Source organism: Bradysia coprophila, assembly GCF_014529535.1.
Source record: "Bradysia coprophila strain Holo2 chromosome X unlocalized genomic scaffold, BU_Bcop_v1 contig_12, whole genome shotgun sequence".
In the NCBI taxonomy this organism is placed as follows: Eukaryota; Metazoa; Arthropoda; class Insecta; order Diptera; family Sciaridae; genus Bradysia; species Bradysia coprophila.
Genome location: NW_023503293.1, coordinates 4,511,494 through 4,524,371, shown reverse-complemented (window position 1 = coordinate 4,524,371; position 12,878 = coordinate 4,511,494). Strand labels below are relative to the sequence as shown.

Below are 12,878 nucleotides of genomic sequence, written 5' to 3'. Positions count from 1 at the left end.
TTGAATCAGAAAGCGTAACCCTTATACTGCCAGTACTAATGCGACATTCAGTACAAAATAAATTTTCAATTATCGCAATACGGCTTCAACTTAGCTCCATATTGAATGCTGAATTGAATTTAAACGAGAAAGCTATGAGCTATGAGTATTCCCTAAAATTTCATAAAATTAGCTCCTTTGAATTGTTACCGTGGCCATATAATTCATTGAAATGTATATCATTAGATTAGAATGCCATAAAAAAAAAACAAAATATTTAAAATTTAAGAGTCATATCGACAAGACTACATGCGCTTGGAAAACAAGCGGTTTCCGATTTTAGTGAGTGATAGCTCGTTGGATTCGTCTTTCAATTCTAGCGAACACTTTTTCGAAAAAAAAAAAATTTTATGTAAAAAGCAGGGAAGGTGGACTCTCCGAACATCTGTTATATTTTTAGTCATAACTCTCGTGGATGTACTCACACCAGCCAGTGCGTATACTCTACCTGTAGGTCTTTCCAAGTCCGACATTAGTACAACATTACAATAATTTAAAATATTTTTTTCTTTATAGGCTGGTGCAGTTAGCTAAATTTGTATGGAAGAGCTTGCAAAAATTAGAACAAAAGCAAAGTAAGCTGGGATCGGTAGGTCTTTGGGACCTGAATCCCGTCACTAAAGTCCCCATCGATCCCCTTTGGGCATTTCGAGAAAATTGAAGAAAAGTGAAAATAATAAGGTTATGTGTAAGGACTTTTTCGTTCTTCAGCAAAAATCCGAGATTTCCTACTTTTTTTCTTAAATTAAATTTTCTCTTAACCTACACGAGTAAATAAAATGACTTTTCCAGAAATTTTTTGGAGGTAATGCTTCCTAAAATCTGTGACTGGTAAGCAAAATAGTCGTGTCGTAGCTCATTGTAAAGGGAATTTCAAGAACTTTCAAACGAATATAGTTTTGACTTAAAGTTTCACCGGGTTGCTGATTCATTGACCTTCTAATGTGTTGAAAATGGTACGAGAAAAACCTTTTTTTTCACACAATTTATGCAAAAACGGTTCCAAATGGTTCTTAGTATTGTTGGCGTGAACAATACAGCAATCCTAGGGAAAAATGAGCGATGTAAGGAGAAATTTGACCAAAAAAATGTCATTTTGATGATTTTTCAAATAGATTGTGAAAATCAGAAGACTTTACGATTTTCCTCTGACATGTCTTTACTTTTATAACCTTTTTACAGACAATATTTTTCTTTAGAAAAAGTGAAAGATACGTGTTCGCTAGAATTGAAAGACGAATACGAGATATCGATCATTAAAATCGGAGACCTTGTTCTCAAAGTTAATAAAATCACCTGAATTTTTGGCGATATGACCTAAAGTATGGTTTTTCCGTTTCAAGTGTTTCAAGTGAACGTTATTTTGTCGATCTCTAAATTTTATTACCACTCTTGCCCACATCCACGTTTCCGTCAATTAAATGTTTTCGTTTTTCCAATCAAATTTTTTTTTCCGAAATTGTTTTCTATTATAAATCAAGTTCACAGATGCACGAACATTGAAGCATAAATGAAAGTCCGATTTCAAAGAATTGCCTGAACATCCACAAGACACAAGACTGCAATGACAGCAAATACTGTATGTCATTAACTGGACCAAAAATCAAATCATCTAAACAAAAGTCAACGAGTCAACCAACGAAACATGTTATTGTTATGATCTCCTGTTAACACGATGATGTGTACGTCATGCATTGCTGTCAAATATTTACCTAAAACAGAATTGTCCTCGATGAACCATAATCCGAACTATTTATTTTTGAGAAGAGATTTGAGTTTCTCATTCTCAGTGAAATGAAAATTTTTAAATTCGTTTCCAATCGCAAATTCGCTTTTTTGAATTTAGTCAATAATATACATGATTTATGTTATGTTGAAATTGTTGAAATTGAGTCAACTTTGTATACGTTAACAGGAGAACATAAGTCTAACAAATAATTGTTCATACCTAGGACCCGAAAAGTGTGACTTCGTCGCACTTTTTCTCAGTCCAATATGAAAAATACTATTAGCACCACGGACTAAAAGTGTTTTTTAGCGTATTCGATTCCAGACTTTTAGTCCTAGGTACGAAATGTACTATTTCTGGTGTTTTAAAATCAAATACGGAGACCGAATGTGTGACGAAGAGGCGATTATGGTGGATGTCTAAACAACATTGACGCAAAGAAAGAATGGTGTTCAGTTGATGCTAATTCACGCCGAACGGCCGAACGAAACTAAATAAATCTCACATCTAACTTGAGAAGCATGCCTTTTTCTGCATTCTTAAATAACCATTTATAGCCCAAAAAAAAGCCCACAGGATTTGTTTTCACATGAAAACACACTGAAAACCAATTTACCTAAATTTCGTTTCATTTCTCGAGTTTTTCCTATTGCATGAAATTTCAAATTTCATTGAAATGGTAAAAGTATGGAAATTTAGGGAAATTCGAGGAAAAATTTTCTTCAAAAAGAAATATGAAACGTGACCATGTTTGGGTAGGTGACCATAATAAAAGGTAATTGCGTTGCTTTCCATCAATATGTGACACCAATGTTTAGCTGCAAAGGCAATGAATGAAACGAATATGAAACACAGTTTGTATTTTGTATGTCCATTTAGTCCATTTGTATAAATGCTAATTGCTAAAGTAGTTTTTAATGGAATGAAATTCCACTCCATTATTAGGATACGTGTAAAATCAATATCAATTAACCATTTCCACAATTTAACGAAATAAAAATGATTATTCCAGAAAGTGCAAATGCATACTCGAGTGAAGTCCAGACACAAATCTTACAACGTTAACCATATTCAGAAATGTATAAGTGAAAAAAAGGAAGAAAAAGAACAAAAATACAAACAATAAGTATAAAAACCGAAAATACATTTTAGTTGTGCATTACATGGCCTTTAAAAAAAAAAGAAGAAATTCTTAACACGCCAAGTCAATTTGCCAATTTCCATGACTTGCAGAATAAGTAAATTAAATCATATTTTTGTCGTTTATAAGTATAGTTAATATGGTACCGGGGATATGTTTTTGGCGCCTGGTCGGCTTAATTTGAAAGTGCTACGAGACGAACACACAAACTCAAGAAGAATGTGAACACAGAAAAAAAACCAACATTTATTTCCATCAATTGATTAATCATTTCTCGGAAAATATTAAATTATATACGATTTTAAAAGTCATTTTGTGACATTAATTTGTTGCAATTAAAAAGTTTATGAGGATTTGTGGAAATTTATGTGAGGGCATTTCCGTTGATTTGATGCACGCAGTTTCAATTCGCTGCGATAGACTGTTATCGGTTATACTGTTTTGTATAATGTTCCGACTATTTTTCCCCGACTCGCAATACAATTATTGAGTGTGAGGTTGCACCATACTGCATATTGGAATTGATGAGTTGATTAAGAAAGCAAGAAATTTTGGGGAAAGCAATGGTTATGCGTAAGCCCAAAATTGACACAAAGTCGCATATCAATAAAAGTTCTAAATATGTAAAAATGAAAATAATGAATTCACTATTATACACAAAATAGTGGAAGCACAGAGCACTCTCGTAAATTATGTATTATACGCGTTCAACTGCGATGTTCAATGTAATAAAACTTTTTTATAGTTCACGCTGTTATTTGTATTTTTTAATTGGAATCACATTTTCCGTTTAACTTTCGAATGCAGTGTGGTTTAGTAGCTTTTTTCCTCTTGTTCCCTTGACTGAAAGTCAGGGTCTCATGACAGAAAGTCAGAATTTTTATTCAAAAACGTGAGGTAAAGTTAACTTTACTACGCGGAGCCAAAACTTTACCTGGGGCGAATGATGGAAATGGTACTTCTTGTGTGTTTACTGACCTCGGCTGCGCCTCGATCGGTAAATTTAACACTAGAAGTACCATTTCCAACATTTACCCCATTGTTAAGTAATATACTATTTTGTTGACAATTTTCTACATTGTTGAAAACATAAAACACCCCTTACGCCTGTAATAACTTGAGTAATGCTTACCCGATTTGTTTTGATCGACGACGAATACAATTCTTCAGTTCCTTACCCCAAAATGGGATAATATCGGAGTAGTGAGATGGAAGTATTTTATGAACAAATGCACGAGATTTACAGCATGAGATTAAGAACCTTATTCAGAAAATGGAGTGAAGTTAATTTAAAGAAATTTGCTGCTCATACATATGTACATGAATGGAGCGAATTGAACGAACAAAACCCAACATTTGTTGTCCCTTTACTATCAAATATGGTTTTCAAAAATTGTAAGATCAATTGAAAAAAAATGAAATCAGCCAAGCGACCTGACCCATCCAAGTGAGAGATCCCACAAATTAATGCAGAAATTACGAATTTTACGGTCATAAGTGAAAATTTTGTAGCACAAACTTCGTTTCCTGATGTTGTGTACGTTGTGTACTGCATAGGAAATTAAAATTTTATTTATCTTCCACAAGCGGCACCACCAGCATCTCCAGCACACTTACTGAATCTGTTACTTGATTTCATCAATACTAGGAGTAGGAGTATTTTCGACAGACTGAAGTAAAATCTTGCTATCTCTCTCTGTACATTTTATATAACTTCTAAGATATTTATGGATCACGTAGACTCACTACGCTCCTATAAGACATAACCAGAGAAACAATATAGGTGAACGTTGCGTCAGTTGTTTTATTTTAAGATTATTGAATGCTACAAGTAAACGCTGAAATTCCAGCTTCGGATACGAAATCAGTTTATCGTTAAGTGAACTCGTTAAATATTTTGTCACAATTATAAAAACAGATTGGAGGATGACACGTTAGTTCGGCGACAATTCTTCCGAACTCTGTTCCGACGACAATTCTTCCGACGACTCATCCGAACTTTCTTCAGACGACGATACATAGATCGTATTCATCCATGGATATTCGAACCATTTTCCATTCGGGAATGTTGTTTCCAATCGGTACAGTTATCGTTGTATTGGATGCGTTTCACACTTTCCGCGATGCCACACGATTTCAGATTGTTCTTCCAACAATCGAAGCGTCCATTGTATTGTGGATTTTGGCCTTGCGCCTGCAATTTTATGATCACTTTATCCAGTTTCGGTAAAACCGAAAACTTGAAACCGTACGGAAAGATTGCTCCACCTCGTAGATAGTGTGTGAAATTCGTTGCATCCGAACCCCGCCAGTAAAACTGTAGTTCCAATTGGATCACATTTTTCATAACCGGGAAAACCACATTGGGTAAATATCCGATTGGACTGCGCATTATTGTAATCTCCTCAAGACAGTCAGCACTAGCCTTTAAAGTTCGGTTCAGAATTTCGGCTATCTCGTCCAATGACTATTATGGATTCTTCGATTGTATGAGTTAGGTCGATATCGATGCTTTTGAGTTTGCTCAACGTGTCGTGCTGAGAAAATGCCTTCAATTTTTCCAGATTATTGCCAGACCCAGGATCAACGGGCATAAAGCAAAGATGTTTCGTGTTTGCATCAATCGACTACAATGATAAACAAAACAGAAAATTAGTCGATGTACAACGGTCGCGCTTGTTTTTTTCAAACGAACTAACCTAACATTTCTCATGCAGATTCTATTTATTAAAAATAATCCAGTTACGAGGATAACTGTTTTCAATAATTATTTTCACTGTCGCACTTACAACACTACCAGGTTCCTGACCCATATCCGCATCATTTGAATCCTTGTCAGGATCAGACGCTTCTGGCTTGGTTGCATTGACATTTGCAGTCAAATTATCATTTTCTTTCCGAATTCGTTCTGATCGTGGTTGGGGCTTCATCTTAAGTGGAAGTAAACAGTAAGACGAAAGACAAAATAATAAAAAAGAAAAAAATATTTTCACACAATCTGTTAATGCCAATCGATTCCAAACACATTTTAAAACATTTTGGTCCAAAAAAATATGAAAAACCACTTAAAACAGCAAAGATATATCTCAATTTTAGTTTTCATGCTTCGGGGCCGAAAATGAGGGCAATTTTTCGAATTTTCTCGGGTTTCCGGCCCTCTGCATGGAAACTTACATGTGCACCTGTTTGGGACGGTTGATTTAAGGCACTTTCGCTTGTAAGCCTCACTTCGTTCGGCCTACAATCCGCTTCTGTTGCTTCTGTTGTTGCTACTAAGTTGTCATTCCAGTACTAGTAAGTTTACGAGATATTTGAAAGCTTAATCTTAAACGTGTGAAAGCTCAAAAAAAAAACGAAAAGACATGTTGGCTGCAAAGGAGCTCCTTCCTTTGATCCTTCCAAAAAAGTTCCATTGTCGGCTTATGCTTTCAAAAAGTGTTTAGGTTTCCGTTTGAAAAACGGTTTGGTTTAAAAGTTTTAGATTCGCTTTAAAATACACATCATGCTCTGAACCACAAAATAAATTTTTGGTTCACACAAGCTCATTTTTCGTGAAACTTCATGTGTCCAGGTAGAACACGGTCTAAAATATTGTGACTACAAGCAACGAAACATTACAACGATCTCTTATTTCCAGCTTCGATAGTGTAAAGGCAGCCACAACAATTGAAATTCACCAATAATCTTCTGTTTTGTTGTTGGTAGATAACTGATCGTTTCACAGCAGTAATGCTCTTTGGTAAATTTATTTGGAAGTTTTTCCAAAGTTTACTCGAATGTTCCGAAATTTACAAAAATTTACCAATTTTTTGGGTAACGTTTGGTAGACTTTATCAAATGTATCCAAATAAATTTGCCAAAATTTATAAGAATAATTTTTTAAGGTAAAGAATGCACTGCACTGAAGTGAAAGATTGATTTAGCTGAGTTGGGTGGAGAATTTTCCGGAACTTTCTCTGTGCTCAGGCCCGGACTGGCCATATGGTGAATTCGGGGAATTCCCGATGGGCCTTTTGGATTTTTGTATGAGAATTTTTAATTTGTGGGCCTTTTTAAATTGAGTTGCATGTGGCCCCCGATGGGCTTTTTCGAGCCAGTCCGGTACTGGTGCTGTCTCCATAAATGTGAGGGTGGGTAAAGTGGGTCAAGCATGGTAAACACAGAGAGGTTTCATTATTGAATCTCCACCTATCACACAATTTATTAATACACAGTCCGAACGACTCTTACGTAAAATCGTAATTAAATTTCGATTACGATTCCAACTTTGTGTGGAAAATTAGGAAATCCATAATAAATAATGTGATAGGAGATTCAATTATGAATCGTCAGAATTCATCCGACACTAAAAGAGCACGGTGCGCCTAAACCAACTTTAAATAGAAGTGTCGGATAACAAAAAATTTTCTTTTGTAATATTGCTGAGGGGTGAGTAGGCAATTCATTTATTTATAAGTTATCTCGAACCGCTGGGAGATTTTTGAGGTCGGGATGCAATGACTCCTCATGACCACCCATTGTCCGTCGAGTCGCCTAGCGTCCCAATTTATATTGTGATTAGTAGAGGGACTAACTGCAAGATCGTTCGTATAAAAACAGTTACTCTACTCCACTTGGTTGCAGAGCAAAGGCCTTGGAATGTCAAAAAATCAAAATTTTCAAAGGATGATAACATCTAGACGATGCGATCTGGGAAGTGAGTAAGAAGCTCAAGAGGCCTCAAAAATCTACCAGCGGTTCGAGCTAACTTATAAATAAATGAATTGCTTACTCACCCCTCGTCAATATTACAAAAGAAATTTTTTTGTTATCCGACACTTCTATTTAAAGTTGGTTCAGGCGCACTGTGAGAATCTAAGACTCGCGACACTCATGGAATATCATATATCCATATATTGGACTGTAATTAAAAGAATCAAAATTTAATGTACACACATATTGTTTATTTCATTTAATGTTTGTTTGTTGTCAATTTACATTGCTGTTGTTGGTTTTTTTGTTTGTTTGTTTTTGATATAATAATTTGAAGATTTAATAACAATTCATATTTATAATTATTAATAATTAGAATCTATGTTTTGTGGTTTTTGTTTTTTTTTTAGTTTTTTTTTTATTTATTTCAAATATTTTTTTTTAATTATATAAATAATGTTTCGTTTATCCTTAAATTCATAAACATTTTGTTCCTTGATAATTTTCCTTTTTTTTCTCAATTAATTTTCATTTTCATTTTATTTATTTATCATTTCAATAATTAATCTTAATTTTATTTACAAAATATTGTGTGATAAAATTTTGCTTAAAATTTAATATAATAAAAAGTTATACAAATTTCACATAATTTACTAAATAAAGTAAACAAAGCAAAATTCTTTTTTTTATTTTTCTTCCACATACATATATATATATATATATTAGTAATCCAGTAAACTTAGTCAATTTTAGTACAACGAAAAATTGAACTAAAAAGTAACATTGAACAAACAATGACCTTTCAATCTAAATGCAAAATTTAAATATTTAAATTGTATCAGAACATCACCGGAACATTTTATTTAGATTTAACAAATCTTTCATTCAGAAATGGCTAAGTCATCGCTTAATATGTTCCATCAAAGATCAAAGTTAAAGAGCAAAGATTTCAGAAACGTCTAGTCATTAATGTTATAAAAAATTAACGATGTACTCCAGGGTAGTGTTCTCGTATTAACAGAATTAGCATAAACGTGTCAAATAAAAGGTTTTGTATTCAACACCCGTAGATTCAACCAACAATAGAGGAAAGAGATTTAATCGTACCCTTGCCATTTATAGGAGATTATCGTTTACACATCATGAATAAGGGTTGATAAGGGTCGTCTTCCAGTACTTGATGCTTGGATTGCATAAAATCTCGACAACTCCCGTTTTTCACACGTCAAAAATCCCACTTTTCACCTCTAAGATGTTCTTCTTGGTTTCTCTGTTTTCTCTCATTTGCCATTCGAAATAGCATACGAAATGAGATAAATCGATACGGAGAGGAATAGCAGTAACACCTTAGATGTGAAAGTAGTATTTTACGTCGACTTAGAGTAATTTTTTGTAGCATGAGATCCAATTAGCTCAAATTTCACGTTTTTTTTTGTGTTAATTGAAGATTCAATGGAAATAAACCATTTTGTCTCCGAACTAAATTTATTTATCAAAGCCCAATCCTGAATGAGTCGTTTGAGATAAGCCAATAATTGGCTGTCAATTCCAAAAATTAGAAATGTTTTTGGAATGATGTGGGATGGCTAGTGAGGAAATTTTATATAGAAAAAATGTCCAAACGGACAAATTGATATCAATAGTCATTGAAATGACCATTCCATTTTTTTTGCATTCAAATCGTCCAGTGTGGAATGTCTGTTACTTTTTAGTTCCATGTTTGTTTGGATGGATAAGTTTACTGTCCTAAAAAAGCATTTGATTTGTTGAGCTAAATAATAACATTGTCTGAAAATGCGGGGGAGATTCAGTTGATTAGTTTTTTTTGCATTTTATTTTATTTGAATTTTTATGGTCGTCTCGATAATAAATTTCTAATTTGCCATGGCTTCTGTTTCAAATTCATTTTTATGTTTGGGTTTTTTATTGAAAATGTTTTGTTGTTGTTGTTAAAACTTCTCACTCATTTTTATTGTAATAATTACATGTCTTTAAAATGCTGTTTGTCTACCATAGAGAAACACGAATTCTTAATCAAACGAACATTAATTAATTAATTATTATAATTAACAATTTATTTACAAGCACAAATTAAAAAGTCATATAGCATCACGCAAATAACCATATTAACATCGCGATTTCAGTTGCATTTATTGTGGTAAAATACACCATCCATTTGATAGTTGTAATAAATAAATTGTAAAAAAATAATAAAATAAAATGAATAATAGAAAACCGCAAGTTATAAATGTATCAATAACATCGATCGTGTTCATCATTTGTACCATTGTTTCGTTAATTTCATTTATTTTTTTTGTTTTTTGTTTTTAATTAGATTTCGTTTTCATTTGTGTAAAGTTGAGAAATGAACGGTCGAAATTCTTGTTTCGTTCTAAAAAGTGGTCTGAAAACGTTGTCCGTCGATAGAGGGAGTCAAAAGAACAAAAACAACGAAAAGAAAGCCAAAAGCATTACATAAAATGTCTAGTTAACTAACGTGCTGACGTCTTGCGTCAAAAGTAGCTAATTTAAGTAGGGAACATGCCACTAGTTAAAGTAAACATGCCCCAGTGTTCCTCAAACTAGTCCCGGTTTCACGTCCATCTGTCCAACGTGATCGAGACCGGGACTCGGTGTATGTACATGCATAGCGGGCGAATGAATTTGATGTGAAATGGTCATGTGCTGTTGTTGTTGTTGCTGTTGCTGCTGCTGCTGCTGTTGTTGTTGCTGTTGCTGATTGGCACCTTGTTGGTGCTGTTGCATATTATCGTTTTGATTAGTTTCCTCCGAATCGCTGCACGATTCCGATGAACCCTTCTTCGATCCGGTACCGCTATGCGTTTTAACGTGTTTGGCCAAGTGATCGCTGCGCATAAATCGCTTATTACACACAGGACATGCGAATCGTTTCTCACCGGTATGCGTTCTGTAAGCAAAATTACACATTTTTTCAGATGAATTTTTCTAATGCGGTCACAAAACGAGGCATAACTTCTTCTACATCCGGCTAAAAACTAAATCTTGTGGAACCTGTGTTCCCCTATAAAGACCTATTTGTATCCAAACAATTTATGGTAATTTGATATTGTCGTTAGCAACAATTTGAGCGACTCTAACTTGTATAGAAAAAAAACTGATTCACTCAATTAAAGCCGTTGACATTGAACAACAATGATTGTCTTCGCGATAGCGGTAATTTGAGTAAATAAATTCGTGAAGATCAAGATACGTGCGCTCGACAAATATAGTCATTTTATGTGAGTAATGACAAAAAGATTTTGAATTCGTTCAATGAGGGAAAAAATTTCAAATGCTTACAACAGACATAACTCGCTCTTAGTGCCGGTGGTGGGTTAAGACTATGTTAAATATAACATACAAAAGGAACAACAATGTCGATGTTAATGTTACTTTTATATGTGGTTAAACAATGTCATTCACAAGATGTACGCACCTTAAATGTCGTTGTAATTCGTCCGATCGGGTGAACCGTTTGCCACAAAATAGCCAATTGCAAACAAAGGGCCGTTCGCCGGTATGCCATCTCAAATGTGCCTTCAAATGACTGGTCTTGCCGTACACTTTACCGCATCCGGGAATATGACAACTGTGAATGTTCTTTTTCCGCAAATGTACTCCAGCTGGCCCGAGCCGTTCAGCTTCCTGGCAATTCGGACAGTCACACGTTGCGCGACCCGAATATCTTCGTTGCGACCGTGGCGATGGTGCTTGAGGTGTTGACGGTGCCGTATTGCCAGTGTGTGGAAGGCTAAATCCTCCGACACCTTGACCGGGTAACATTTTGTATGTGTCTTGTAGCAGATGTTGACCTGATCCTAATAAGTGAGCTGTGTTCGACAATGAGTGTGTCAGTGTTGAGTAGTCGGAACTAGTTGCATAATTTGCCATTGTTGCGTGCATTCCAGCACCACCCATGTCCAACCAACTGCCAGCTGCACTGTGCATATCCCACCAACCGGAATTGACGCCTTCTGTTTTATGAGTGGCAGCAGAGACTGCATTGAATGGCCAATCATAGTGATGTCTGGAATACACTGAACCTAATGCCGAACTTTCAACCTTTCCGAGTAAACCCTGATGCATGTGCGGATTATCAGCTATTGCTGGCGACGTAGTCGCACCAGGAAAATAGAGATCGTTTCCGTACGATGGGGTTGTTCCAGCTGAACATGATGACGTTATCGGACGACTGTAACAAATAATAGTGAACGATTGTTAATTATCGCATATCCCACTCGATTTCAAATTTATAAAATTCTTGTCATACCTTGTCGTCAGATTTCCCATCGACGATGAACTTGATGCTAAGCTTCGTTGTGTTATCGCTGTTCCGGTATTTGAGATTGGAATTGTGGGAGAATGTTGCCCGAGTGTCGGACTCTTCTTCCACGGATGAAAACCCTTGCCGACGGCTGCGTCTGCTAATGGGGGTGGGGATTTGTTTGATAATTTGTTACATTGTGCAGCCAGCATTGCCAATGGGGTTCCACGAAGTCCAGGATGATCCTGTAATGTCTGTAATGAATTACCAGTTCAGAGACAATTGTAACCGACGGGAGAGCAGAGTGGAGTTTCTTTTTAGAATGAGGCGTTTTTTGTCAAGTGGATGCAGACTTCGTGTGCGTTAAGTAAGACACAAAATTGTTAAATTTTAGATAAAAGGGATTCGGTTTTGACCAACTTATTTCATAATATGAGGTGAAATAATAGTACATTACTTACCAATGGGACAAATGATGGAAATGGTACTTCTAGTGTGAGCCGAAGCCGAGGTCGGTGAACACACAAGAGGTCATCTCTATCATTTATCCCATTGTCAACTGTAATATTTTACTCAACAACTTTAGATCAAGTTTCACCGCCGTGAAGTAAAGTGTACTTTACCTCATATTTTTGAGGATTTTGTTTTTTCTCTTTACATCGTACATAAAAAAATCCAGTAACATTGTCACTTCCTGGTTTGGTGATATTTAAAGAGAAATTATGTCAGCTACTTTTCGATTCAACAAAAGTTTTACTTCCCTTTTCGAATTGTTTTACAGTTACGCATATTTACCAAAATAACATAATTATATTATTAACAATAAAAACCAACAAAATATGTAAGTAAAGTATGGTCCCTATTCACCCATTTTTGTGGTGTTGTTGTTGTCTTCAATAGAATGTGGTATGGACCCGTTTACATGCCGTTTTTTCTTTATAAAGTTTGGTCAACCTTGACGTCACATTATAACCTATATCGGCCATATGTCT

At 35.1% G+C, this 12,878-nt stretch overlaps 1 protein-coding gene across 8 annotated transcripts in view; it reads right to left on the bottom strand.

Moving 5' to 3' along the window:
- Window positions 1-8,290: 8,290 nt before the first annotated feature.
- Window positions 8,291-12,878, bottom strand: part of LOC119067127 (transcription factor Sp9) — a 41,315-nt gene continuing 36,727 nt past the window's right edge. For 4 of the 8 annotated variants that reach the window (XM_037169902.1, XM_037169905.1, XM_037169906.1 and 1 more), the window contains exons 2-4: window positions 11,893-12,131; window positions 11,059-11,814; window positions 8,291-10,530 (exon numbers count right to left, since the gene is read on the bottom strand). In XM_037169902.1, the coding sequence (XP_037025797.1) occupies window positions 10,179-10,530; window positions 11,059-11,814; window positions 11,893-12,131 (1,347 nt within the window). In that variant the 3' untranslated portion in view covers window positions 8,291-10,178. Of the gene's footprint in view, window positions 10,531-11,058; window positions 11,815-11,892; window positions 12,141-12,753; window positions 12,877-12,878 lie in introns of all 8 variants that reach the window. The other 4 variants (XM_037169901.1, XM_037169903.1, XM_037169908.1 and 1 more) reach the window with 2 other exon arrangements.